Below are 25,319 nucleotides of genomic sequence, written 5' to 3' on the forward strand. Positions count from 1 at the left end.
TTTTTCTGAATAAATAGCCTTTAAAATATATGTACAAAGACCATAAATGTAAAACATGTTGTAGTGTATGGCTGTGGATTGACTGCATTATTTGAATGGAATGTTGGCAGTTAATTTGAACAATTAATGGAATCATCCCTCTAAAACAGGCTGGCTAGCTAGATAAAAGACAGTGCAGATAAATTCTCCAAATAAATTATTTTACACAAGATCTTATCACAGCACTGGCAAACCATGGTTGGCAACTCCCTGACCATAACGACTGACTTTTATCCTATCATAAGAAGGTTCAGGTCCATATTATGTCTAGTATTCAAATTCATAATTATATAAGTCCCTATCCTCTCAAGATAGACACTTGTTTCAATGTCAAAGATCATAACAGGATTCACATTTGTCACAGATACAATTACTGGGTCGGTGTGTCCCTAAAAGTATTTTAGTCATTGCTGTTTTTGTATTTGTACGTACAATGGTAAGACAACCATTGGATTGAGAACAGAGCTCTAACTTGTATAGAGTCATCTGCTGAGGACAAGACTTCAGTGAAGCCCTGTCATCCAGAATGATGCACCAAGAGCAGTAATGTGGTGACAGATTGATGACTAACCATGCCAATAAAATCTCAGTCTATAAAAACCTTAATCTGCTTTAGCTAAGCCACAGACTGTATGTGTAGACTACAATTGCAACTGCATTGTGGAGGAAAAAGTTAACGCTGGATCGATTGGCGTGTACAGTAGGTAAACTGACATTTTTCAACGTTATCTATAATTTCACAGACAATCATCAATGCTTCTTGTAATCAATAGACTTTATTCCACCTTGATTCATTTTTTGGTATCACTCCAGGCTGTAATGTGTCCAGTAATGATTTCCATTCTCATTTGCAGACTACTTCCCAGGGGTAAATTGCAGGGCCTTTTGAGGAAATCATCTTCAATGGAAATTGTAGCTCTTGTTCTCTCTCTGCTGCTTACCAATGGAATGGTTTTAATCAGTGCAGCGACCAATGATCAGAATCCACAACCAGCTCCTACTATTCAACTCTTTGCCACTGCCTCTTCAGATGCTGTAGAGCTTACAGAGGACCACAAATCGAATGGTTCTGTTCCCTTATTCAAAACAGCAGGACGAAGCCCCCGACCCCATCCCATGTGCTTAGTGTCGACTGGAATCAGAGACACTTTCAAATACATCAGTACTGTGGTGTCTACTCTTGTATTCATCGTTGGAATAGTTGGAAATTCAGTACTCTTGAGAATTATATATGAAAACAAATGTATGAGAAGTGGACCTAACATTCTCATTGCCAACCTTGCTTTGGGAGACCTGCTGCATATCGTGATAGATATTCCAGTCAATGCTTACAGGGTGAGTTATTAGCAATGTGGGGTGCAGTGATCTGTCTATCCTGATCTATCAAATCGGATTTGTATTATTGAGTACAAATTGATTTGTAATATAATATTGACTTGTTGTTTTTGCAGCTCATGGCTGAGGACTGGCCGTTTGGTTTGGCACTCTGTAAACTAATCCCTTTCATCCAGAAAACCTCTGTTGGAATCACAGTGTTGAGTTTATGTGCCTTGAGCATTGACAGGTGAGAGGTATGACAGGTATGACAGGTATGACAGGTGAGAGGTATGACAGGTGACAGGTATGACAGGTGAGAGGTATGACAGATGAGAGGTATGACAGGTGAGAGGTATGACAGGTATGACAGGTATGACAGGTGAGAGGTATGACAGGTGACAGGTATGACAGGTATGACAGGTGACAGGTATGACAGGTGACAGGTATAACAGGTGAGAGGTATGACAGATGAGAGGTATGACAGGTGAGAGGTATGACAGGTATGACAGGTGAGAGGTATGACAGGTGAGAGGTATGACAGGTGAGAGGTATGACCGTTGACAGGTATGACAGGTGAGAGGTATGACAGGTGAGAGGTATGACAGGTATGACAGGTATGACAGGTGAGAGGTATGACAGGTGAGAGGTATGACAGATGAGAGGTATGACAGGTATGACAGGTGAGAGGTATGACAGATGACAGGTATGACAGGTATGACAGGTGAGAGGTATGACAGGTGACAGGTATGACAGGTGAGAGGTATGACAGATGAGAGGTATGACAGGTGAGAGGATTACACCTTCAGTTCACATTTCTGTTTCAAGATAGTTGGACATGACTGTATTACTTAGATTTTACAAGGCAAAACCAGAGAATAGAATACATAAGGTTATAAGAAGAGTAACATGGTTAGAGTTGGCTGATGTCTACATTTCAACAAATATATTTCTTTGAAGTAGGCCCTGAAATTCCCTTTCATTGCAATACGATTTTTGTTTTATTGTTATGAACAAAACGCTCCCCAGCCACATCATTTCCCTGTTGATTTTCTAGGTATCGAGCTGTTGCATCCTGGAATCGAATCAAAGGCATTGGGGTTTCAACGTGGACAGTAGTGGAAATAACTGTGATATGGGTGATATCAACATTCCTGGCTGTACCTGAAGTTGTCGGCTTTGATATGATAACGATGGAGTATAAAGGACAGCATCTGACAATATGTCTGCTTCACCCCATACAGACCAATCAGTTCATGCAGGTAATGTCAGTCCTGACAGCATGCAGTAATATGGAAAAATAAAAGGTCAATAATGTGTTTCATTTGGTTTTCTTTAGATAATAAATGAAAACGACAGATTGATGATATAATGCAGCCAGTGAGGTGTGCTTATCATCACATTCCAGTATGTATATAAAACCAGAAACCACAATACTAAACACTAAATTTTTCCATAAGTTTTATAAATCAGCAAAAGACTGGTGGCTCTTCGGTTTCTACTTCTGCGTGCCCCTGGCTTGCACGGCTGTCTTCTACACCCTGATGGCCCGGAAAATGTTGAGGAAGAATGAGAATACCCTGGGGAACTACACCACACAGGTGATTACAGCTCTGGTACTAGAGAGGTATTAGATGTACAGCCTTCTACTCCAGACCAGCAGTAAAACCCGCTGATTCAACTAATCATGCTCCAGCCCGAAGACAATGATATGTTGATTATTTGAAACAAACGTGTTAGTGCTGGGGTGGAATAAAAGCCTCCACATCCCATTAGCTTTCCTGGACCGAACATGGAGGCCCATGGTGCAGTATAGACACTGTAGTTTTAGCGCTGTAATGCCATTATTTTTTTATGCTGTCATTAAAATGTCTAAGATAAATCTCCTTATCTGTTTTCACCCAGAGACGAGAAGTGGCCAAGACGGTGTTTTGCTTAGTGCTTGTGTTTGCTCTCTGTTGGTTACCACTGTACCTGAGCAGAATCTTAAAACTCACCATTTATGATGAGAAGGATTCTAAAAGGTGTCAGCTACTGAGGTAAGAAAGGATACATTAAACTGTCACTGCTGTTCTCAAATGTGGTATGTGTTACTGACCTGATCCTCTCATCCTTTTCAGTGTGTTTCTTGTCCTGGACTATATTGGCATTAATATGGCATCGCTGAACTCCTGCATCAACCCCATCGCTCTGTACATGGTCAGCAAACGATTCAAAACATGTTTCAAGGTAAGATTTAATATAATCCTCCTCATTGTTTATTATATCAGTTCTTACACACACGAGACCGAGGTAGGTAAAGGATGAAGTCTGACGATATGACACGTGCTGTATGGACTATATGTTCAAGTCATTTCTGACTCGTTGACTTTTAACAGTTAAACTTGTAAGGGCAATGACTTGAGGTGGGTAAAAAATGCAGTCCTTTGAAAACAGTAACCAGAGCTGAACTAGACACCAGACAGGTCATAGCTGAATCAGCAACACTCATAGCTAAGGTTTAATCTAAGGGCATTCACAGTGCTGCTAGTTTGCATTTTAATCTAATAGCATTTACGGTGCTAGAATGCAACGGAAAACTTGGATATTGATAGTAATCTGACAGCCCAGAACCAAAATCTCTGGTCAACTATGTTACGCCTGTCCACAACATATTCATTGATAGTTTTGTGTTTGACTGTATTTGAAAATGATGTATTGTCCTTTGGACTTCTCTAACTCATTCTCTTTTTGTCTGTCCCTTAGAAACGCCTATGTTGTTGGTGCATACATCCTGAACTATTGATGCTTGAAGAGGTACAGTCTATCTTGAAGTCAAATAAGCAGGACCAGGCCTCTATGCACAGTGACATTAGAGCTAATAAGCCCACCTCCACTTGAGTAAGAGGACACTTGACTGTTTAAACAATATATTACTATGACATAGGCATAGATTTATTTCTTTTTTTGCTCAGTTTTAGTGTGTCTATGGATGTTTCTCTGTAATAATTTCAAAGATGGCTTATTAAATGGGGCGGCAGGGTAGCCTAGTGGTTAGAGCGTTGGACTAGTAACCGGAAGGTTGCGAGTTCAAACCCCCGAGCTGACAAGGTACAAATCTGTCATTCTGCCCCTGAACAGGCAGTTAACCCACTGTTCCTAGGCCGTCATTGAAAATAAGAATTTGTTCTTAACTGACTTGCCTGATTAAATGAATTTTTTTTAATGAATATTTAAGTAATGTAATTTCAGTGTGAGGGTCTATACATAACCTATAGTCTTAGGCTTTTCCTCAATGTCTTTATTGGTTCTGTAGACTCAGACAATGTAATGTACCGTCATTAGTGGTATAGAGTTGCTTAGCAACAAATCCTGTGGCATTGTCTGTTGTGAGCTTGTTATCAGTAGAACATCTGCTTATGATATGACACACTCAGACAAAGAGAGTCAGACAGTTCTGACTCCGTTCCCTCGGGCCTTGACTCACTCCCACTCCTCTACGTACGTCATGTTTCACCTATATCAAACACACTGTAAGTTTATGTGCCCTGGCCGGTAACATGTTTACCTGGAAAACTCTGCCTCAAGGCACTTAGTCTTGGCACATATCCAGCATTACACGCTCTTACCACCTGTAAAGAGATTACCCAATTACATAGAAATACTGATTAGTTGTTGTTTTTTTAAGAAGAAATTTAATGAGAATTTTGAAAAAGCTTATAACCAAATTAGTTCTCCTATTCATTATCAAAACTGTGTCAGAGAGGGCATGACAAATTATTAGGACACAAATGTATATTTCCGTCTCTCTGAGAGAAAGCCGTCCTCTCACATCTTGCACCTTTAGTTCCTAAACCTATCGCTTCGGAGACACCAGTGGATTCTGCCTTCACCGCTGAACGACTGATTGATGGTGGCCTATTTGTAATGCATTGTTAGATGTGTAATGAACGGAGACACTTTTATAAAAGACCTGCGAGTGGAAAATAAGGAAACGGAGATGACAGAATGGGGTCAGAAGGAGGGGTGAGGGAAGAGCTGAGCACCTGATGGGTCCTGTCACAGGACAAGGCAAGCACAGATAGGAAGTATTTCTTCCATCCAACACCTTATCAATCTAGTGAACTATTTTAGGGAGGAATTATATTCCACCCCGTAACGTATAGAAGGAAGCCTTGTAGAGAGAGAAGCTGACTTTCAACCTGTTATGAAAATATCGTAATTCTTAATCAGGGACAGATCATTTTAATGGAATATAATAATGCTCTGTACGATAGTTTCTGTACTGTAACTCTACCTGACTGTATGTACAGTATGGGAATTATTTATAAGGATGTCAATTAATTGCATTTTCCTTTATGTTTTTGGTGATATGATGATTTATTAGCCAGACATATTAAACTGCATCCATGAATCAAATAATGGGATAATGCATTTGATTTAGGTAAGATATTGCTAGAAGTCACACTTATGGTCCCATACAGTTTCTTGTTTTTTGTTCTTTAGATCTTTTTTTTATTTTAATTTATCCGTTATTTTACCAGGTAAGTTGACTGAGAACACGTTCTCATTTGCAGCAACGACCTGGGGAATAGTTACAGGGGAGAGGAGGGGGATGAATGAGCCAATTGTAAACTGGGGATTATTAGGTGACCGTGATGGTTTGAGGGTCAGATTGGGAATACGTTTAATGCATGTAAACGTCAGATACATTCCTATTTATACGTTACGTGTGGTTGTACTCACCATTTTTTTCTTCTTCATGAGTGTCAGAACGCAACATAGTTTCCTCCTTTGCCTCTCGTCTCATTTTCCACACATCAACCACTGACGGACTGAACTGAATCAATCTCAACGCAGGGACTTACAAAATCCCCGTTGAAAATGGAAAACAGATCAATTCTCACCCAACATCAGTATAAGGCAAAGGAGGAAGGGTAGCCTAGTGGTTAGAGTGTTGGACTAGTAACTGGAATGTTGCAAGTTCAAACCCCTGAGCTGACAAGGTACAAATCTTTTATTCTGCCCCTGAACAGGCAGTTAACCCACTGTTCCTAGGCCGTCATTGAAAATAAGAATTTGTTCTTAACTGACTTGCCTAGTTAAATAAAATAAAAATATTCAAAATCGCCTAAATGATATCATCATTATGCAATTACAGGCTCATTTGAACATCCTATTCAATCTGTGCATTACATTCATGATTAGCATAGTGTATGTTCCTAGTCGTGAAGAGGGGGGAAGTGTACCTTCCAAACCACACTGCTTTGTTATCTGCTCTGTTAGACTCCTGCACTGCATCTTCTGTTGTCACGTTGGAGCTGCTGTAGTGCTTTGCCAGCCTGGAACACATGGTGATGCGGGTGCCCAGACACCGGGGTCATGGAAAACTCCTTTAGAACAGAACCAATGCGTGTTGTTTTCATCTCGGAGACGATCTGGAAAAGCAACTGATCTGATTTGAATATCACACAAAACATTTTAAATACCCGGCTATACTTAGACATCTAAAATAACCAGTTATACTTAGACATCTAAAATAACCAGTTATACTTAGACATTTAAAATAACTGGCTATACTTAGACATCTAAAATAACTGGCTATACTTAGACATCTAAAATAACTGGCTATACTTAGACATCTAAAATAACTGGCTATACTTAGACATCTAAAATAACCAGTTACACTTAGACATCTAAAATAACCAGTTATACTTAGACATCTAAAATAACCAGTTATACTTAGACATTTAAAATAACTGGCTATACTTAGACATCTAATATAACTGGCTATACTTAGACATCTAAAATAACTGGCTATACTTAGACATCTAAAATAACTGGCTATACTTGGGCATTTAAAATAACCAGTTATACTTAGACATCTAAAATAACCAGTTATACTTAGGCATTTATGTAAATTAACCAGTTATACTTAGACATCTAAAATAACTAGTTATACTTAGACATTTAAAATAACTGGCTATACATAGACATTTAAAATAACTGGCTATACTTAGACATCTAAAATAACTGGCTATACTTAGACATCTAAAATAACCAGTTATACTTAGACATCTAAAATAACCAGTTATACTTAGACATTTAAAATAAACGGCTATACTTGTACATTGCACAGTGTGAAAGGGTTTTCTTTCTATATACAGTATGTTTTATAATCATCTACGGGTTATTTTTGTTAACTTTGTATTTTGTATCAGATTCCCACTTTTCTCTCATATTCTCTTGTTGTCAATTATTGTTGGACCTTGTCCTGTCACAGTAAAATGGTGTGGTCCTGTCCTGTTCCCTGCAGTGTGTTGCCATGACTGGCAGATGACATTGAGACACATCATGGTCTTTCGTCCTCAGAGACGGTGACGTCAGTGTCAACTTCTGAGAGAGACAGAGAGAGCAGTTGTCTCAGACCTTCCCTAAGTAATATCTGTGCACACAAGACCCAGATATGGTTTCCCAGGGTGGCGCCGAGACTCCCCAGACTGTGGATTTAATTAACAGTGTGAAATTAATGAATCAGTTGGGTGGCAGGTAAAGGGGACATCTCCGTGGAACTGCTTTCACAACCCAGACAAGCATTCTATGTGTGCTGACAGCTATTCATTTGCAGCATGTTTTATAATAGTGCTTGATTATATATAGAGATGCTGTGAAACGCAGAGGAGATTAAAAGCATCAAAATAACAGCTCCCCCCCCCCAAAAAAAATCAAAGTATGAACCTGTGTTTGATCTGTTCTATAAATTAATTACAAATTTCACTTCTGTATAATAATTTGGTGCAAATTAGATGGAAATTAGATAAAATATTCATTTTGTTATCTAGGGAATCTGCCTGGAGGGCTTTTTAGTCTTCAGTCTGGCTCAAAATGCTGTCCATATGGTAATTATGTACAGTAGTGTTGCAGGAGTATTGGTCTGATGCCTACTGGCAGGCAGAGAGGAGTCTGTCTGTGACAAACTGCTGCTAGGACCTGATGTGAGTGGAAGGCGATAATGAGGCTGTTGTAAGACTTAAGTATAGCACCTGCCCCAGGGGTGGCATATCTAAGCACTCAGCCTCTCATTGTTGCACGTGCTGCACAGGATTAAAAACACATTCACTTTCTTCTTCATAAACTTTGTCAGTACTCCCAGCAACGCTTTGGACAACTTGCGCTTTCATGTTGTAAGCCTCTTGATATTTGTGTGAATGAACTTCCTTCTAGCTTCACAGTTTGACATGTGAAGTCTTGATTTGTACCTTGAGATATCTATTGCTCTGCTAAAGTGCGTTTAGAACATGAGTACAAAACCAGTGGAAAGGTTTCTGCAAACACATTGGGAAAGCTTGAGAAACAACCCCATTGTATAATATCCACTGAGTGTAAAAAACATTAGACTGGCATAGACTGACCATGGCAGACTGACCAGGTGAATCCAGGAGAAAGCTATGATCCGTTATTGATGTCACTTGTTAAAGTCACTTCAATTAGTGTAAATGAAGGGGATGAGACAGGTTAAAGAAGGATTTTTAAGCCCTGAGACGATTGAGACATGGATTGTGTATGTGTGCCATTCAGAGGGTGAATGGACAAGACAAAATATTTATTAAGTGTCTTAGAACAGGGTATGGTAGTAGATGCCAGGAGCACCGGTTTGTGTCAAGAACTTTTTTATTTTTATTTATTTATAATAAAAAAAAAATTTTTTTTGTTTAGTTTTTTTACCTTTATTTAACCAGGCAAGTCAGTTAAGAACACATTCTTATTTTCAATGACGGCCTGGGAACAGTGGGTTAACTGCCTGTTCAGGGGCAGAACGACAGATTTGTACCTTGTCAGCTCGGGGGTTTGAACTCACAACCTTCCGGTTACTGCAACGCTGCAGGATTTTTCACGTTCAACAGTTTCCCGTGTGTATCAAGAATGGCCGACCACCCAAGGGACATCCAGCCAACTTGACACAACTGCGGAAAGAATTGGAGTCAACATGGGTGGGGGGGGGGGGGGTTTGTACTAACAAGGTACAAGTCCAGTACAAGGTACAAGTCCAGTAGGGGGACAGGAAGCAGGAAGTCCATTATGGGGACAGGAAGCAGGAAGTGTCTGTCCTTAGGTGTGGTAAACCTTTCTCAAATCAAGTCTATACAATCCCTCTGTCACACCCTGATCTGCTTCACCTGTCTTGTGATTGTCTCCACCCCCCTCCAGGTGTCGCCCATCTTCTCCATTATCCCCTGTGTATTTATACCTGTGTTCTCTGTTTTGTCTGTTGCCAGTTTGTTTTGTTTCATCAAGCCTACCAGTGCTTTTCCCTCTGTTCATGTCTCGTTATTGTTCCTGTTCTCTAGTTTTCCCGGTTTTGACCTTTTCAGCCTGCCCTGACCCTGAGCCTACCTGTCGTCCGGTGCCTTTGCCCCACCTGTCTGGATTATTGACCCCTGCCTGTCCTTGACCTGTCTTTTGCCTGTCCCTGTTGGATGACTAAACTGTGGTTAATTCAACGTTGTCTGCATCTGGGTCTTCCCTCAAACGTGATACCCTCACTCTCTGTATAATGAAGAAAACACACCTCAAAGTCATTGTGGCTTTCTCTGTAATCAGATGTAATATGGAAACTCTCACCAGACGTAACATCTCTCTTGTTGTCCCCAACAAAAAAACTATCATACAGTCCTATATAATAGTCTGATTACACCTACACTCCACCTACACACAGGTGTAGACATTTAAGTAAAACAAGTACACTATAGATGCAACCTCATTCAATAAACAGAGAGGTTGTTTATTATCTACGCAGAGTCACTTTACCCCTACCCACATGTACATGTGACCTCAATTACCTCAACTAACCTGTTTATTATCTACGCAGAGTCACTTTACCCCTACCTACATGTACATGTGACCTCAATTACCTCAACTAACCTGTTTATTATCTATGCATAGTCACTTCACCCCTACCTACATGTACATATGACCTCAATTACCTCAACTAACCTGTTTATTATCTACGCAGAGTCACTTTACCCCTACCTACATGTACATATGACCTCAATTACCTCAACTAACCTGTTTATTATCTACGCAGAATCACTTTACCCCTACCTACATGTACATATGACCTCAATTACCTCAACTAACCTGTTTATTATCTACGCAGAGTCACTTTACCCCTACCTACATGTACATATTACCTCAATTACCTTGACTAACCTGTACCTCCGCACATAGACTCGGTACTGTTACCCCCTGTATATAGTCTCAATTATTAACTTTTTTATTTCAGATGATTTAGTTTTAAATATTTTCTTAACTCTATTTCTTGAACTGCATTGTTGGTTAAAGGCTTGTAAAGTAAGCATTTTACGGCAAGATCTACACCTGTTGTATTCGGCGCATGTGACAAATACAATTTGATTTGATTAGATTAGCCAGAGAGAGGCTGGTACCCAGGAGCATGGCAACATTTCATTAAATTGTGTTGTCTTTTTTTGTTGGATGCGAGCAGATCTTGATAAGAAATATACAGTTTGAATGGACTGGAATTAACAAGGCAAGACTTCTTGTACAGAACCAGCAGGCATTTAATTAATAGGCATTTGGGCCTTGCATGCTAAAACAGTGAGAGGGAAGGCTGCCACTACAGCCTAATGCAGGAAAACTTCAGAGAAACCTGCAAACAGCAGGGAGAGCCAGATCACTAGGCAGAGCTGCTAGTGGTCACTCAACCGTGGGATTAAAAAGCTTTTAATCCATGTACCAAAACCAGGCTCATTCTCACCATACCAGACAAAATAAAAGTATCGTCTAGATGCGGATGTTGCCATGGCAAAAAAAATTAAGTCGTGTTTGGGCTCTTTCCTGAAAATGCCACTAACAATGAAAGCATTTCAGTGCTCTCTCCTGGGTAAACATAATGAGCAGATGTAAAAGGTTTTCTGTGTACTGGGTTAGGTGCAAAACGGACTGTCACTACCGTTTATTCTGTTCACGTCTGGATGTAATGGCAAGCATGCAATCAAATGCAGTGAATGCCTGCCAGAGTGGCTTGCGCTACTAATGTGTTAGATGCGACAACAACCCACTGGCCACAGACGTCAGTTCAACGTCTATTTCCCGTTGGTTCAACGTAATTTCATCGAAAGGTAGGAAGCCATGTCCAACTAGATAAACCAAAATATATTCACTGCTAATTCCCCCGAAAGTGGAGAAGCTTGATAATGAACACCACATGTATCAAATGCAATTGTTACTAGGCTAAAGTGTCTACCTTATACTACATTGAGGTATATAGGTCTCTGTGAATACCTGTGAATGAAAGAAAAAAAAGAGACATTTTGAGTTTGCAGTCTGGTGGTTTCACATGGCTGCAGTCAATACCCGGTCAGCCTGTCCTTGTTTTGATGGGCGATAACCAAAGTGCAGATGGATGCAAGAAAAGCCCGGCACCCTCCGTCCCTGGGCTGCGGTGGACTCTGTGTCTAAGGTTTCCATTAACATGGGAGGAGAGGTTTGCTGTCTGGCTGATGGGCACAGTGGGTCAGTGTTCACAGAGGCCTGTTTGTTCCCTGGCCTGAAGGGCTCCCTGGGTAAGCATGGCTCCAGAGGGGAGACAACAACCAAAAAAGGCCCCACTGTCTCAAACTGGGGCTGCTGCTCCTCCAACACATTAATCTCTTTCTCCTCTACAGCAGTACATTTCTCTTCTAAGGGGGTGAAAGAAAACTAGTTTCTTAGAACGCGGCCCGAGGATACCATAACTTCTGTTGTTCTAGGCAATGGATTTCTCTCAGGATAAATGCTTTTTTTTCCCTTTCTTGTGGTAGTATTTCCTGTCTTCTTCTCTGGCTGTCTATGGAGTCAGAATGTTTTCCCTCGTGTCGTTTCATTAACGATGATATATCCACACTGTGCAAGGTTGACAGTAGCAGCCTTCAGTGTACAGGATCTTCCTAATTGACCTTCGATGACGTAAGTTCCATATAGAGTAGGTCTGACACGTCTTTTACTAAAGTTCATATCATTCTGACATCCAATAGTGTCAAAATGATCCATTTATTATTTTATGGTAACCTAATATTCATACGCACTTTTCTGGCTGTGATTTCCAAGAGATGAAATAGCCGAGGCTAATCTTGCTCCTTGGTGCTGTCAGGTCAGAGATTCAATAGTGTTCTGCAATCTGCAGTACAAGTATAGCTCCATTATTGAGGGGACTTTAAAATGGGAGCTATGTGACACACGGCGGGTTGATTTAGTTTAATGACCTTGGCAGTGACAGCACAGTGATGGAAATTGGACTCCCTCTGCAAATTTACATCACTTCAGGGTACTTGGGGCCTCTCTTAGAGGTTGCACTCCAGAACACGAGCCATCAGGAGGTCCTGGATATGTCATGCATGTCACCTTCCTTTAAGTGCATCTGCAGACGTGGGAGGGGGATTAATATTGTATAGCCTACGGAGGCACAGGGGCACTGCAGATGTGATAAGCACCTCGCCCCCCCCCCCCCCCCCCTGAAAAATGAAGAGAAAAAACAGGAAAGACCTCTGCACCAAGACAAGCATCTCTTTGTTTTCGTATTTACACTGCTACATGCTTTCAATGGGCGCTTTACAGACAAATCTGATGGAATTTCACATCTGTTGCAATTTGACAGGCAGGGATCGTCCCGTGTGACATCGACTCGATCTCAGTGTGTTCCTTTTCAATTATATAGGAAGGTGACATATGGCTTTTAGATAGGCTGATCTGATTTCCTTTAATTTCCAGATGGGGAACATTTAAGATGTATTCCAATCTTGGTTGCGGTGGGGAAATGTTCTGGACGTTGTGATCACGTTATGTGGTTGCTTAACCTCCCTCCATGCCTTTCTCCTGTTGTTTCTACTGAAATGTCATTTTTACTCAAATGTCCTCGTGGTTGCCCTGACACCCATTTCACATTAGTTCACATCAACGAAGATGTCAACGTGCACAAATTACATTGCCTTCAACCTGGTGCTGAATTGTGATGGGAATTGTGGTAACCATTGCTGTCACATCAGTTTTAACGGCAGGGCCCCGTACTGCTGAGGAAACAGAACAGACATTGAATGGATAGATCGACATGAAAATCACTATGTACTGTACTAAGTACCAGGGGTAACATTACATCATAGCCGTATCAGTCATAGAAACTGTACATTATCTTCATTAAGAATTTATACAGATCACTGTATTAATTTCCATAGATTCCATAAACTACAGAGCTGTGCAAAAAAAAAAGTATTGGTAGGCTTTGTTTACTGAAAAGATATGTTGAAAGGGGAAGAAAGAAACAAGGTATGTTTATTTCTAAATCAAAAGCTGCAAACTGCTGTGCTACATTTGTTTTTATGGTTTTATTTTTTCAAGTATTGCCTGCAGAGAAGTACAGTATTGCCTGCAGAGAAGTATTGCCTGCAGAGAAGTATTGCCTGCAGAGAAGTACAGTATTGCCTGCAGAGAAGTATTGCCTGCTGAGAAGTACAGTATTGCCTGCAGAGAAGTATTGCCTGCTGAGAAGTACAGTATTGCCTGCAGAGAAGTATTGCCAGCAGAGAAGTATTGCCTGCTGAGAAGTACAGTATTGCCTGCAGAGAAGTATTGCCTGCTGAGAAGTACAGTATTGCCTGCAGAGAAGTATTGCCAGCAGAGAAGTATTGCCTGCAGAGAAGTATTGCCTGCTGAGAAGTACAGTATTGCCTGCAGAGAAGTATTGCCAGCAGAGAAGTATTGCCTGCTGAGAAGTACAGTATTGCCTGCAGAGAAGTATTGCCTGCTGAGAAGTACAGTATTGCCTGCAGAGAAGTATTGCCTGCTGAGAAGTACAGTATTGCCTGCAGAGAAGTATTGCCAGCAGAGAAGTATTGCCTGCAGAGAAGTATTGCCAGCAGAGAAGTATTGCCTGCTGAGAAGTACAGTATTGCCTGCAGAGAAGTATTGCCTGCTGAGAAGTACAGTATTGCCTGCAGAGAAGTATTGCCTGCAGAGAAGTATTGCCGGCAGAGAAGTATTGCCTGCAGAGAAGTATTGCCTGCAGAGAAGTATTGCCTGCAGAGAAGTATTGCCTGCAGAGAAGTATTGCCAGCAGAGAAGTATTGCCAGCAGAGAAGTATTGCCGGCAGAGAAGTACAGTATTGCCTGCAGAGAAGTATTGCCTGCTGAGAAGTACAGTATTGCCTGCAGAGAAGTATTGCCTGCAGAGAAGTATTGCCAGCAGAGAAGTATTGCCTGCAGAGAAGTATTGCCAGCAGAGAAGTGTTGCCTGCAGAGAAGTATTGCCAGCAGAGAAGTATTGCCAGCAGAGAAGTATTGCCGGCAGGTAAGTACAGTATTGCCTGCAGAGAAGTATTGCCAGCAGAGAAGTACAGTATTGCTTGCAGAGAAGTATTGCCAGCAGAGAAGTACAGTATTGCCTGCAGAGAAGTTTTGCCGGCAGAGAAGGTATACGTGTTGTATGTGTTAAACATCGCCTCAAGGGTCCAGGTGGAAATTTGTCTTAACTGGTGTTTTTCTTATTAAATCTTGAGCTGTAGTCCCTGTTTCATCCTAACGAACATAACTCACCTGCCTCTATCCGGTATTTGCAACCAAATACAAAGTTATACAATAAATATCTGCATATAAATGACATTGTTGCTTACAGAACATGACCTTTAAGACCTTTGGTGAATTAGGCTTGAGAAAGTGGGCGTGTACTACTGACACAACCCCTAATATGCACACCACCCACCAGCGGCAAGGCAGAATATCTCGGTAAGATACCTGGCAGCCTCTGTAGTTGTAGCCCAAGGGTTCGCATATCCTCTGGCAGTGGGTGTAGCTGTGTCGACACTCTGAGCAGAAAATCCCCTGGTGGTCTAGCATGGCGTCAAAGGTCACGGCACCCTCCTCTCGCCCCCGATCGCGCTGTGGAGTGAGAGGGGAAATTATTTATGTTTCTGCTCGATGTTTTCACGTGAACTTGATATACAGCACCTCGTTTCTTTTCAGTTTTCCAACAATCCTCTTTTAGGCATAGCCCACGGTTTCTAACGAGTTGAATCATAGCCCACGGTTTCTAACGAGTTGAATCATAGCCCACGGTTCTAACGAGTTGAATCATAGCCCACGGTTCTAACGAGCTGAATCATAGCCCAAGGTTTCTAACGAGCTGAATCATAGCCCAAGGTTTCTAACGAGCTGAATCATAGCCCACGGTTTCTAACGAGTTGAATCATAGCCCACGGTTTCTAACGAGTTGAATCATAGCCCAAGGTTTCTAACGAGCAGAATTATAGCCCACGGTCCTAACGAGCTGAATCATAGCCCACGGGTCTAACGAGTTGAATTATAGCCCAAGGTTCTAATGAGCTGAATCATAGCCCACGGTTCTAATGAGTTGAATCATAGCCCAAGGTTTCTAACGAGCAGAATCATAGCCCACGGTTCTAACGAGCTGAATCATAGCCCACGGTTTCTAACAAGCTGAATCATAGCCCACGGTTCTAATGAGCTGAATCATAGCCCACAGTTCTAACGAGCTGAATCATAGCCCACGGTTTCTAACGAGCTGAATCATAGCCCAAGGTTCTAACGAGCTGAATCATAGCCCACGGTTCTAACGAGCTGAATCATAGCCCACGGTTCTAACGAGCAGAATTATAGCCCACGGTTCTAACGAGCTGATTAATATCCCACGGTTCTAAAGAGTTGAATCATAGCCCAAGGTTTCTAACGAGTTGAATCATAGCCCACAGTTCTAACGAGCTGATTAATATCCCACGGTTCTAACGAGTTGAATGATAGCCCAAGGTTTCTAACGAGCAGAATTATAGCCCACGGTTCTAACGAGCTGATTAATATCCCACGGTTCTTACGAGTTGAATCATAGCCCAAGGTTTATAACGAGCTGAGTCATAGCCCATGGTTCTAATGAGCAGAATTATAGCCCACGGTTCTAACGAGTTGAATCATAGCCCAAGGTTTCTAACGAGTTGAATCATAGCCCAAGGTTTCTAACGAGCTGAATCATAGCCCACGGTTCTAATGAGTTGAATCATAGCCCAAGGTTTCTAATGAGCTGAATCATAGCCCACGGTTCTAACGAGCTGAATCATAGCCCAAGGTTTCTAACGAGTTGAATCATAGCCTACGGTTTCTAACGAGTTGAATCATAGCCCATGGTACTAACGAGTTGAATCATAGCCCACGGTTCTAACGAGCTGAATTATTGCCCACGGTTTCTAACAAGCTGAATCATAGCCCACAGTTCTAACGAGTTGAATCATAGCCCAAGGTTTCTAACGAGCTGAATCATAGCCCACGGTTCTAATGAGTTGAATCATAGCCCAAGGTTTCTAATGAGCTGAATCATAGCCCAAGATTCTAACGAGCTGAATCATAGCCCAAGGTTTCTAACGAGTTGAATTATAGCCTACGGTTTCTAACGAGTTGAATCATAGCCCACGGTTCTAACGAGTTGAATTATAGCCTACGGTTTCTAACAAGTTGAATCATAGCCCACGGTTCTAACGAGTTGAATCATAGCCCACGGTTCTAACGAGTTGAATCATAGCCCACGGTTCTTACGAGCTGAATCATAGTCCACAGCTCTAACGAGTTGAATCATAGCCTACGGTTCTAATGTGCCTTATTCAACGTGCAGTGGCTAAGGGGGGGTAATGATTTTCACTTCAGTTTGTGAAACACATGGCCATGAACATGGGGTGTCTGTTATCACCTACTGCTAGTGACTTTAGATTACTGCTGTCCATCTAACACCTACACACCCAATTACAACAAATTGTGTGATCATTGAATGTGGGTTTGCACAGATCATTTACTGTAGCACACAGACATCCAAACTCACCATTCAGTGAAGTACTATGTCTTACAAAGAAAACCAGGGGGGGGGGGCTAAAATCACATCAAAGCTTGAAGAAAACAACTGCTCTTTGAAGTATACAATATTCTCACTATTACATGGTAGGGTTTTCTGTGTTGTAGGTAGAGCCGGTGGCTTATGAGCCCACAGACTCCTCCTCCTCCTCCCCCTCTTCCTCCTCCTCCCCCTCCTCCTCCCCCTCCTCCCCCCCCCCCCCCCCCTCCTCCTCCTCCCCCTCCTCCTCCTCCCCCACCTCCTCCCCCTCCTCCCCCCCCCCTCCTCCTCCTCCCCCTCCTCCTCCTCCTCCTCCTCCTCCCCCTCCTCCTCCTCCTCCCCCACCTCCTCCCCCCCCCTCCTCCTCCTCCTCCCCCCCCCCCCCTCCTCCCCCTCCTCCTCCCCCTCCTCCTCCTCCTCCGTGGAGGTGCTATTCTCTGCATGACTTACTGTGTTCTTCTCCTCAGCAGCTGCCTCAAACTCCTTCATATCAAACTGACGCTTGGCTCTCTGTGTGTCTCTCGTTCTCCTCTCTCCATCTGTTCCAGGCAGCCACAGGAGGCATGGGTATTGGGTCAACAACCACTAGAACCCACACATGTCCTCCGAGCACAATTCTACATACACTCGGCCTCGCTCAGTCGTGCTGAATAATTGAATTAGTTACAACGATATCAAGGATTCCTTGCATATTTCAAGATCATTATTATTTTTTAAATGTAAGACAGTAGGGGGCTTTTGTTTAAGTCTCCAAATACCTCGAGTGTGTTCAGGGTGTCTCACTAACTTTTGAAACACACATTGGAATGGTAAAAGCATGTAAATAATGTTTACAGCTCACTGACTGGTCTGTGTTTACTATTAGGTGGATGATCAGGACAGTTCTACTGTAAATGAGGATTCCCTGTTCTACAACACTCCCGTCACATCTCTGTCACATCTCATTCAATAACAACTACAGGAAACTAGTTTACATTCTACCACATCTCATTCTATAATAACTATAGATAACTGCCAAAATAAAGGAAACACCAACATAACGTTTCTTAATAGGGCGTTTGGGCCACCAGAACAGCTTCAATGCACCCTGCCATAGATTCTACAAGTGTCTAGAACTCTATTGGAGGGATGCGACATCATTTGTTGATAAGAAATGACATAATTTGGTGTTTTGTTGATGGTGGTGTAAAACGCAGTTTCAGTCACCGCTCCAGAATCTCTATAATCTCAGTTACATGGATATCTCCATCACAATCTATAATCTCAGTTACCTGAATGTCTATATCACAATCTATAATCTCAGTTACCTGAACATCTATATCATAATCTATAATCTCAGTTACATGGATATCTATATCACAATCTATAATCTCAGTTACATGAATATCTATATCACAATCTTTAATCTCAGTTACATGAATATCTATATCACAATCTATAATCTCAGTTACCTGAATATCTGTATCACAATCTATAATCTCAGTTATCTGAATACCTCTGTCACAATCTATAATCTCAGTTACCTGAATGTCTATATCATAATCTATAATCTCAGTTACATGGATATCTATATCACAATCTATAATCTCAGTTACATGAATATCTATATCACAATCTTTAATCTCAGTTACATGAATATCTATATCACAATCTATAATCTCAGTTACCTGAATATCTATATCACAATCTATAATCTCATTTATCTGAATACCTCTGTCACAATCTATAATCTCAGTTACCTGAATGTCTATATCAAAATCTATAATCTCAGTTACCTGAATATCTATATCACAATCTTTAATCTCAGTTACATGAATATCTATATCACAATCTATAATCTCAGTTACCTGAATATCTATATCACAATCTATAGTCTCAGTTAGCTGAATACCTCTGTCACAATCTATAATCTCAGTTACCTGAATATCTATATCACAATCTATAATCTCAGTTATCTGAATACCTCTGTCACAATCTATAATCTCAGTTACCTGAATGTCTATATCAAAATCTATAATCTCAGTTACCTGAATATCTATATCACAATCTTTAATCTCAGTTACATGAATATCTATATCACAATCTATAATCTCAGTTACCTGAATATCTATATCACAATCTATAGTCTCAGTTAGCTGAATACCTCTGTCACAATCTATAATCACTTACCTGAATATCTCTATCACAATCTAGAATCTCGTTATATAACAACTATATCTCTATCACATTCTAGAACAACAAACTCCTGTTCTACAGTACATCTCCTAGCTTTGTGCTGGTTCTTATTCTATCACTGAGCCATGTGAATAGCAGGAGCCATGAGAGAGGGACCTTTAGGATATGTGGTTTGGAGCCAGAAGACAGGCAGGTCTCCACAGAGGTCCAGGATCTTGGTGCTGAGGAAGCTGCTGTTCTTCAGGGGCCGGTCAGCAGCTACCCAGGTCAGAGACTTCTCGTCAAACTTCACTGGCATTATTTAGTCTTCCTGACTGGGCGAAATACACCTCATCAGGCCATTACTCCTACATTATGTCCACAGGTTTATCAATTGGCATTAAAATGTCATTCCATTTCAAAATGAATTAGTTTCTGTAAAGCCCAATCGACTACTGGATTATTGACATGTCCTTGAGTATCTAGAACATAAGGGGGGGGGGGGGGGGGGGGGGTCTATACTTTTGCATAAAGTTAGTAATATGTTCAGTTATAACATTATGTGTTAGTTATGTTTAGTAAAGCTCAAGGTACCAGGTCAAACATCAGTGACTCCTTGTTGAGTGTCTTGACCTCTGCAATGCTTTGATTTGAGATTTAATATAATGCTTCTCCCCTCCAGACAACTCAATTCCTGTAATTCCCTGAATCAGGAGTCACACACTCACAACTTTGCTACACATGCCAACTCTGAGATTGAGACCATCGAGTTGAACTACTTCAAAGAGAGAATAAGGACAACTTCACCGTATGAAAGTCATGAATCTCCAACGCCTCGTCATTTCTACTCCCTCCCAGTTCGGAACCTTTCCAGATTATTATTGTAATCGATTTCCATGGACCCCTCCTCCACCTTTCTATTGACACACAATATATATATTTTTTTTTACAGTTACAAGGATATTCAAGGTTATGCATAATACATACAGTAAACACATCTAACTTGCCAGCTATCAACTACACATGGTCAAAACCCCTAGTTGTAGAACCCAAACCTTTACAATTACAATAGCTGGAGATATGGCAGGAGGCTTTCTAGCTCTAATATTCACTTCAAGGTCCTGCCATAACACGGTACTTCAAACTGCCTCCCTCCTTGTGTTCTCCTGTGCAGCACTTAAAAGACCGTATGATGTGTAGTCCAATCACATAGCTGATTTGAATAGAATGTCTCAGAGGGAGGGCAGCAGGGCCTTGACATGGATCTATCCTGAGATGTTTTGCCCTACAGGTAAGCCCATTATTACATAAATAAATATTCAAGTATCTCTAATGAGACAGTCACCACCACCAGGCCTGAGTTACATGCCCAAAATATTCACATCAAAGCTATGTGATTCTAATGTGAAATTCAATAGGTTGGTATAGAAATAATGTCATTATTTTACAGATGTTTAATAAGATTCCGACCAGCAAATCCAAATGTAATTTCCAATGTCCAACACACCATCCACTGCCAGGCTATATTAGATAGTTATTTTATGATGAATGATAGACATTATGCAGAGATTTGTTAACTAAGATGTCATATTTTTCGATTTTCCTAACTGTGCTTGACACTGAAAAAGGTGCAGAGACTGCAGCATACCACTTGGTCCCAGGGTACAGGTAGACCATCGAAAATCTCCCACCTGACGTTAAGGTAGATTTACCCGTCTAGTCTGCATTTTAAATGGTAAATGACAAAATAAAATGACCCATATTGAGGCACATGAAGGATAAATAAAGTTTTACATTTTTGTCACTGACTTTCCAAAGGTGAAAAGCTCCAATGGATCCGCAAAGCATCAACACAAGAGTCGCAACCCCAAATCTCAAGAGACGACCAACAGCAACAGGAGGCTTCGCAGCCGACGAACTGTCTGTGTCATGCCCTGATCTTTTTCACCTGTTCCTGTGATTGTCTCCACCCCCTCCAGGTGTCGCTTGTTTTCCCCAGTGTATTTATCCCTGTGTTTCCTGTCTCTCTGTGCCAGTTCGTCTTGTATGTTTAGTCAAGTCAACCAGCCTGTTTTTCCCATAGTCCTTTTCTATTCTCTTTTTGATAGTCCTCCCGGTTCTGACCCCTGCCTGACTCTGGACTACTTTCCTGCCTGCCTGATCATCCTGCCCTGACCTTGACTCTGCCTGCCCTGACCTTGATTCTGCCTGCCTGATCATCCTGCCTGCCCTGACCTTGATTCTGCCTGCCTGATCATCCTGCCTGCCCTGACCTTGATTCTGCCTGCCTGATCATCTTGCCTGCCCTGACCTTGACTCTGCCTGCCCTTCGGTACCTATAGGACAAAATCTGGTTTTGACCTTTTTGCCTGTCCACGACCATTCTCTTGCCTACCCCTTTGGATTAATAAAGATGGTAAAACTCCAACCATCTGCCTCCTGTGTCTGCATCTGCATCTGGGTCCTGCCTTGTGCCTTGATACTGTATGCCTTTAGAAAGGTCAGAATGCTAAGTGAGCAGCAAAGCACACAGTCAATATCAAAGCGAAGCCCCAAGAGAAAATCAGACTCAAAATATAATGTGACACCTGTGACACTTACAGGTGTCACAAACTGGCTCAAAGCCCGTAACAAAAAGGGAGACAACATGGAGATAAGGAATAACAAAAATATATTTAATTACTGAAGTAACCTATATACAATAAACAATGGTGTATGTAGTCAGTAGTGAAAGTGAGTGGTTGCATGCATAGATGTGATAATGAGAGGTGTTGAAAGGTGCCAAAGCAAACAAACAAAACGGCCACAAAAATGCCACAACCAACATCCAACCGTGTGTCTGCCTCGCTTCGCCTTCCCAGGAAACTCCAGGTAATCTTAGGTTATTACATACAGTCGGGAGGAACTACTGAATACAAGAGCAACGTCAACTCACCATCATTACGACCAGGAATACGACTTTCCCGAAGTGGATCCTGTGTTTGATCCACCACCCAGGACAATGGATCGGATCCCGGCCAGCGAACCAAAACAATGTCGTCGTAAAAGGGGCAGACGAAGCGCTCTTCTGGTCAGGCTCCGGAGACGGGCACATCGCATACTACTCGCCAATGTCCAGTCTCTTGACAACAAGGTTGATGAAATCCGAGCAAGGGTAGCATTCCAGAGAGACATAAGAGACTGTAACGTTCGATGTCGACAGCATTATCTACCAAGAGAATTCTCTTCGATTATAATCACATATATTCCCCCCAAGCAGACACATCGATGGCCCTGAAAAACCTTTCTTTGACTCTATGTAAACTGGAAACCACATATCCTGAGGCTGCATTCATTGTAGCTGGGGATTTTGAGAAGGCTAATCTGAAAACAAGACTCCCTAAATTCTATCAGCATATCGATTGTGCTAATAGGGCTGGTAAAACCCTGGATCATTGCTATTCTAACTTCCGTGACGCATATAAGGCCCTCGCCCACCCTCCTTTCGGAAAATTTGACCACGACTCCATTTTGTTGCTTCCAGCCTATAGACAGAAACTAAAACAGGAAGCTCCCGTGCTCAGGTCTGTTCAATGCTGGTCCGACCAATCTGATTCCACGCTTCAAGATTACTTCGATCACGTGGATTGGGATATGTTCCGCATTGCGTTAAACAATAACATTGACGAATACGCTGATTCGGGGAGCGAGTTAATTAGCAAGTGCATCAGCGATGTCGTACCCACAGCAACAATTAAAACATTCCCAAACCAGAAACCGTGGCTTGATGGCAGCATTCGGTGCGAAACTGAAAGTGCGAACCACTGCTTTTAACCAGGGCAAGGTAACGGGAAACATGACTGAATACAAACAGTGTAGCTATTCCCTCCGCAAGGCAATCAAACAAGCTATGCGTCAGTGTCAGTATAGAGAAAAAGTAGTGTCACAATTCAACGGCTCGGACACAAGAGGTATGTGGCAGGGTCTACAGTCAATCACGGATTACAAAAAGAAAACCAGCCCCGTCGCGGACCAGGATGTCTTGCTCCCAGACAGACTGAACAACTTCTTTGCTCGCTTTGAGGACAATACAGTGCCACTGACACGGCCCGCTACCAAAACCTGCGGACTCTCCTTCACTGCAGCCGACGTGAGTAAAACATTAAAACGTGTTATCCCTCGTATGGCTGCAGGGCCAGATGGCATTCCCAGCCGCATCCTCAGAGCATGCACAGACAGGCAGGCTGGTGTGTTTACAGACATATTCAATCAATCCCTATCCCAGTCTGCTGTTCCCACACCATTGTTCCTGTTCCCAAGAAAGCTAAGGTAACTGAGGTAAATAACTACCGCCCCGTAGCACTCACTTCCATCATCATGAAGTGCTTTGATGCTTTGACCATGCACGCCTCCAACTCAATCATCAAGTTTGCAGACGACACTACAGTGGTAGGCTTGATTACCAACAACGACGAGACGGCCTACAGGGAGGAGGTGGGGGCCCTCAGAGTGTGGTGTCAGGAAAATAACCTCACACTCAACGTCAACAATTAAAGGAGATGATCGTGGACTTCAGGAAACAGCAGAGGGAGCACCCCCCTATCCACATCGACGGGACAGTAGTGGAGAGGGTAGTAAGTTTTAAGTTCCTCGGATTACACATCACGGACAAACTGAATTGGTCCACCCACACAGACAGCGTGGTGAAGAAGGCGTAGCAGCGCCTCTTCAACCTCAGGAGGCTGAAGAAATTCGGCTTGTCACCAAAAGCACTCGCAAACTTTTACAAATGGACAATCGAGAGCATCCTGCCGGTGTGTGTCGCCGCCTGGTACGGCAACTGCTCCGCCCACAACCGTAAGGCTCTCCAGAGGGTAGTGAGGTCTGCACAATGCATCACCGGGGGCAAACTACCTGCCCTCCAGGACACTTACAGGAATGTCACAGGAAGGCCATAAAGATCATCAAGGACAACAACCACCCGAGCCACTGCCTGTTCCTCCCACTATCATCCAGAAGGCGAGGTCAGTACAGGTGCATCAAAGCAGGGACCGAGAGACTGAAAAATAGCTTCTATCTCAAGGCCATCAGACTGTTAAACAGCCACCACTAACATTGAGTGGCTGCTGCCAACATACTGACTCAACTCCAGCCACTTTAATAATGGAAAAATTGATGTAAAAAATGTATCACTAGCCACTTTAAACAATGCCACTTTCTATAATGTTTACGTACCCTACATTACTCATCTCATATGTATATACTGTACCCTATACCATCTACTGCATCTTGCCATCTTTATGTAATAGATGGGATCACTAGCCACTTTAAACAATGCCACTTTCTACAACAACCACCCGAGCCACTGCCTGTTCCTCCCACTATCATCCAGAAGGCGAGGTCAGTACAGGTGCATCAAAGCAGGGACCGAGAGACTGAAAAATAGCTTCTATCTCAAGGCCATCAGACTGTTAAACAGCCACCACTAACATTGAGTGGCTGCTGCCAACATACTGACTCAACTCCAGCCACTTTAATAATGGAAAAATTGATGTAAAAAATGTATCACTAGCCACTTTAAACAATGCCACTTTCTATAATGTTTACGTACCCTACATTACTCATCTCATATGTATATACTGTACCCTATACCATCTACTGCATCTTGCCATCTTTATGTAATAGATGGGATCACTAGCCACTTTAAACAATGCCACTTTCTATAATGTTTACGTACCCTACATTACTAATCTCATATGTTTATACTGTCCTCGATACCATCTACTGCATCTTGCCCATGCCGTTCTGTACCATCACTCATTCATATATCTTTATGTACATATTCGTTATCCCTTTACACTTGTGTGTATAAGGTAGTTGTTGTGAAATTGTTAGGTTAGATTACTTGTTGGTTATTACTGCATTGTCGGAACTAGAAGCACAAGCATTTCGCTACACTCGCATTAACATCTGC

The 25,319-nt window shown here is 42.1% G+C and overlaps 1 protein-coding gene and 1 pseudogene across 1 annotated transcript; one reads left to right on the forward strand and one right to left on the reverse strand.

Moving 5' to 3' along the window:
* The first annotated feature begins 987 nt into the window (after positions 1-987).
* LOC109905289 (endothelin receptor type B-like) lies at positions 988-4,233 on the forward strand. Its single transcript, XM_020502579.1, has 7 exons — positions 988-1,374; positions 1,491-1,603; positions 2,411-2,615; positions 2,814-2,954; positions 3,259-3,392; positions 3,474-3,582; positions 4,099-4,233. Exons 1-7 carry the CDS (start codon positions 988-990, stop codon positions 4,231-4,233), a joined length of 1,224 nt encoding a protein of 407 aa, XP_020358168.1.
* Positions 4,234-13,367: 9,134 nt separating this feature from the next.
* Positions 13,368-21,214, reverse strand: LOC116356551 (leukocyte cell-derived chemotaxin 1-like; annotated as a pseudogene).
* Positions 21,215-25,319: the final 4,105 nt, after the last annotated feature.

This window comes from Oncorhynchus kisutch, linkage group LG2 (assembly GCF_002021735.2).
Source record: "Oncorhynchus kisutch isolate 150728-3 linkage group LG2, Okis_V2, whole genome shotgun sequence".
Lineage (NCBI taxonomy): Eukaryota > Metazoa > Chordata > Actinopteri > Salmoniformes > Salmonidae > Oncorhynchus > Oncorhynchus kisutch.

Coding starts and splice junctions, on each gene's coding strand:
- LOC109905289 (XM_020502579.1), top strand. CDS start 988: ATGGTTTTAATCAGTGCAGCGACCAATGATCAGAATCCACAACCAGCT. Junction 3,393..3,473: donor AAAAGGTGTCAGCTACTGAG/GTAAGAAAGGAT, acceptor CATCCTTTTCAG/TGTGTTTCTTGTCCTGGACT. Junction 3,583..4,098: donor GATTCAAAACATGTTTCAAG/GTAAGATTTAAT, acceptor TCTGTCCCTTAG/AAACGCCTATGTTGTTGGTG.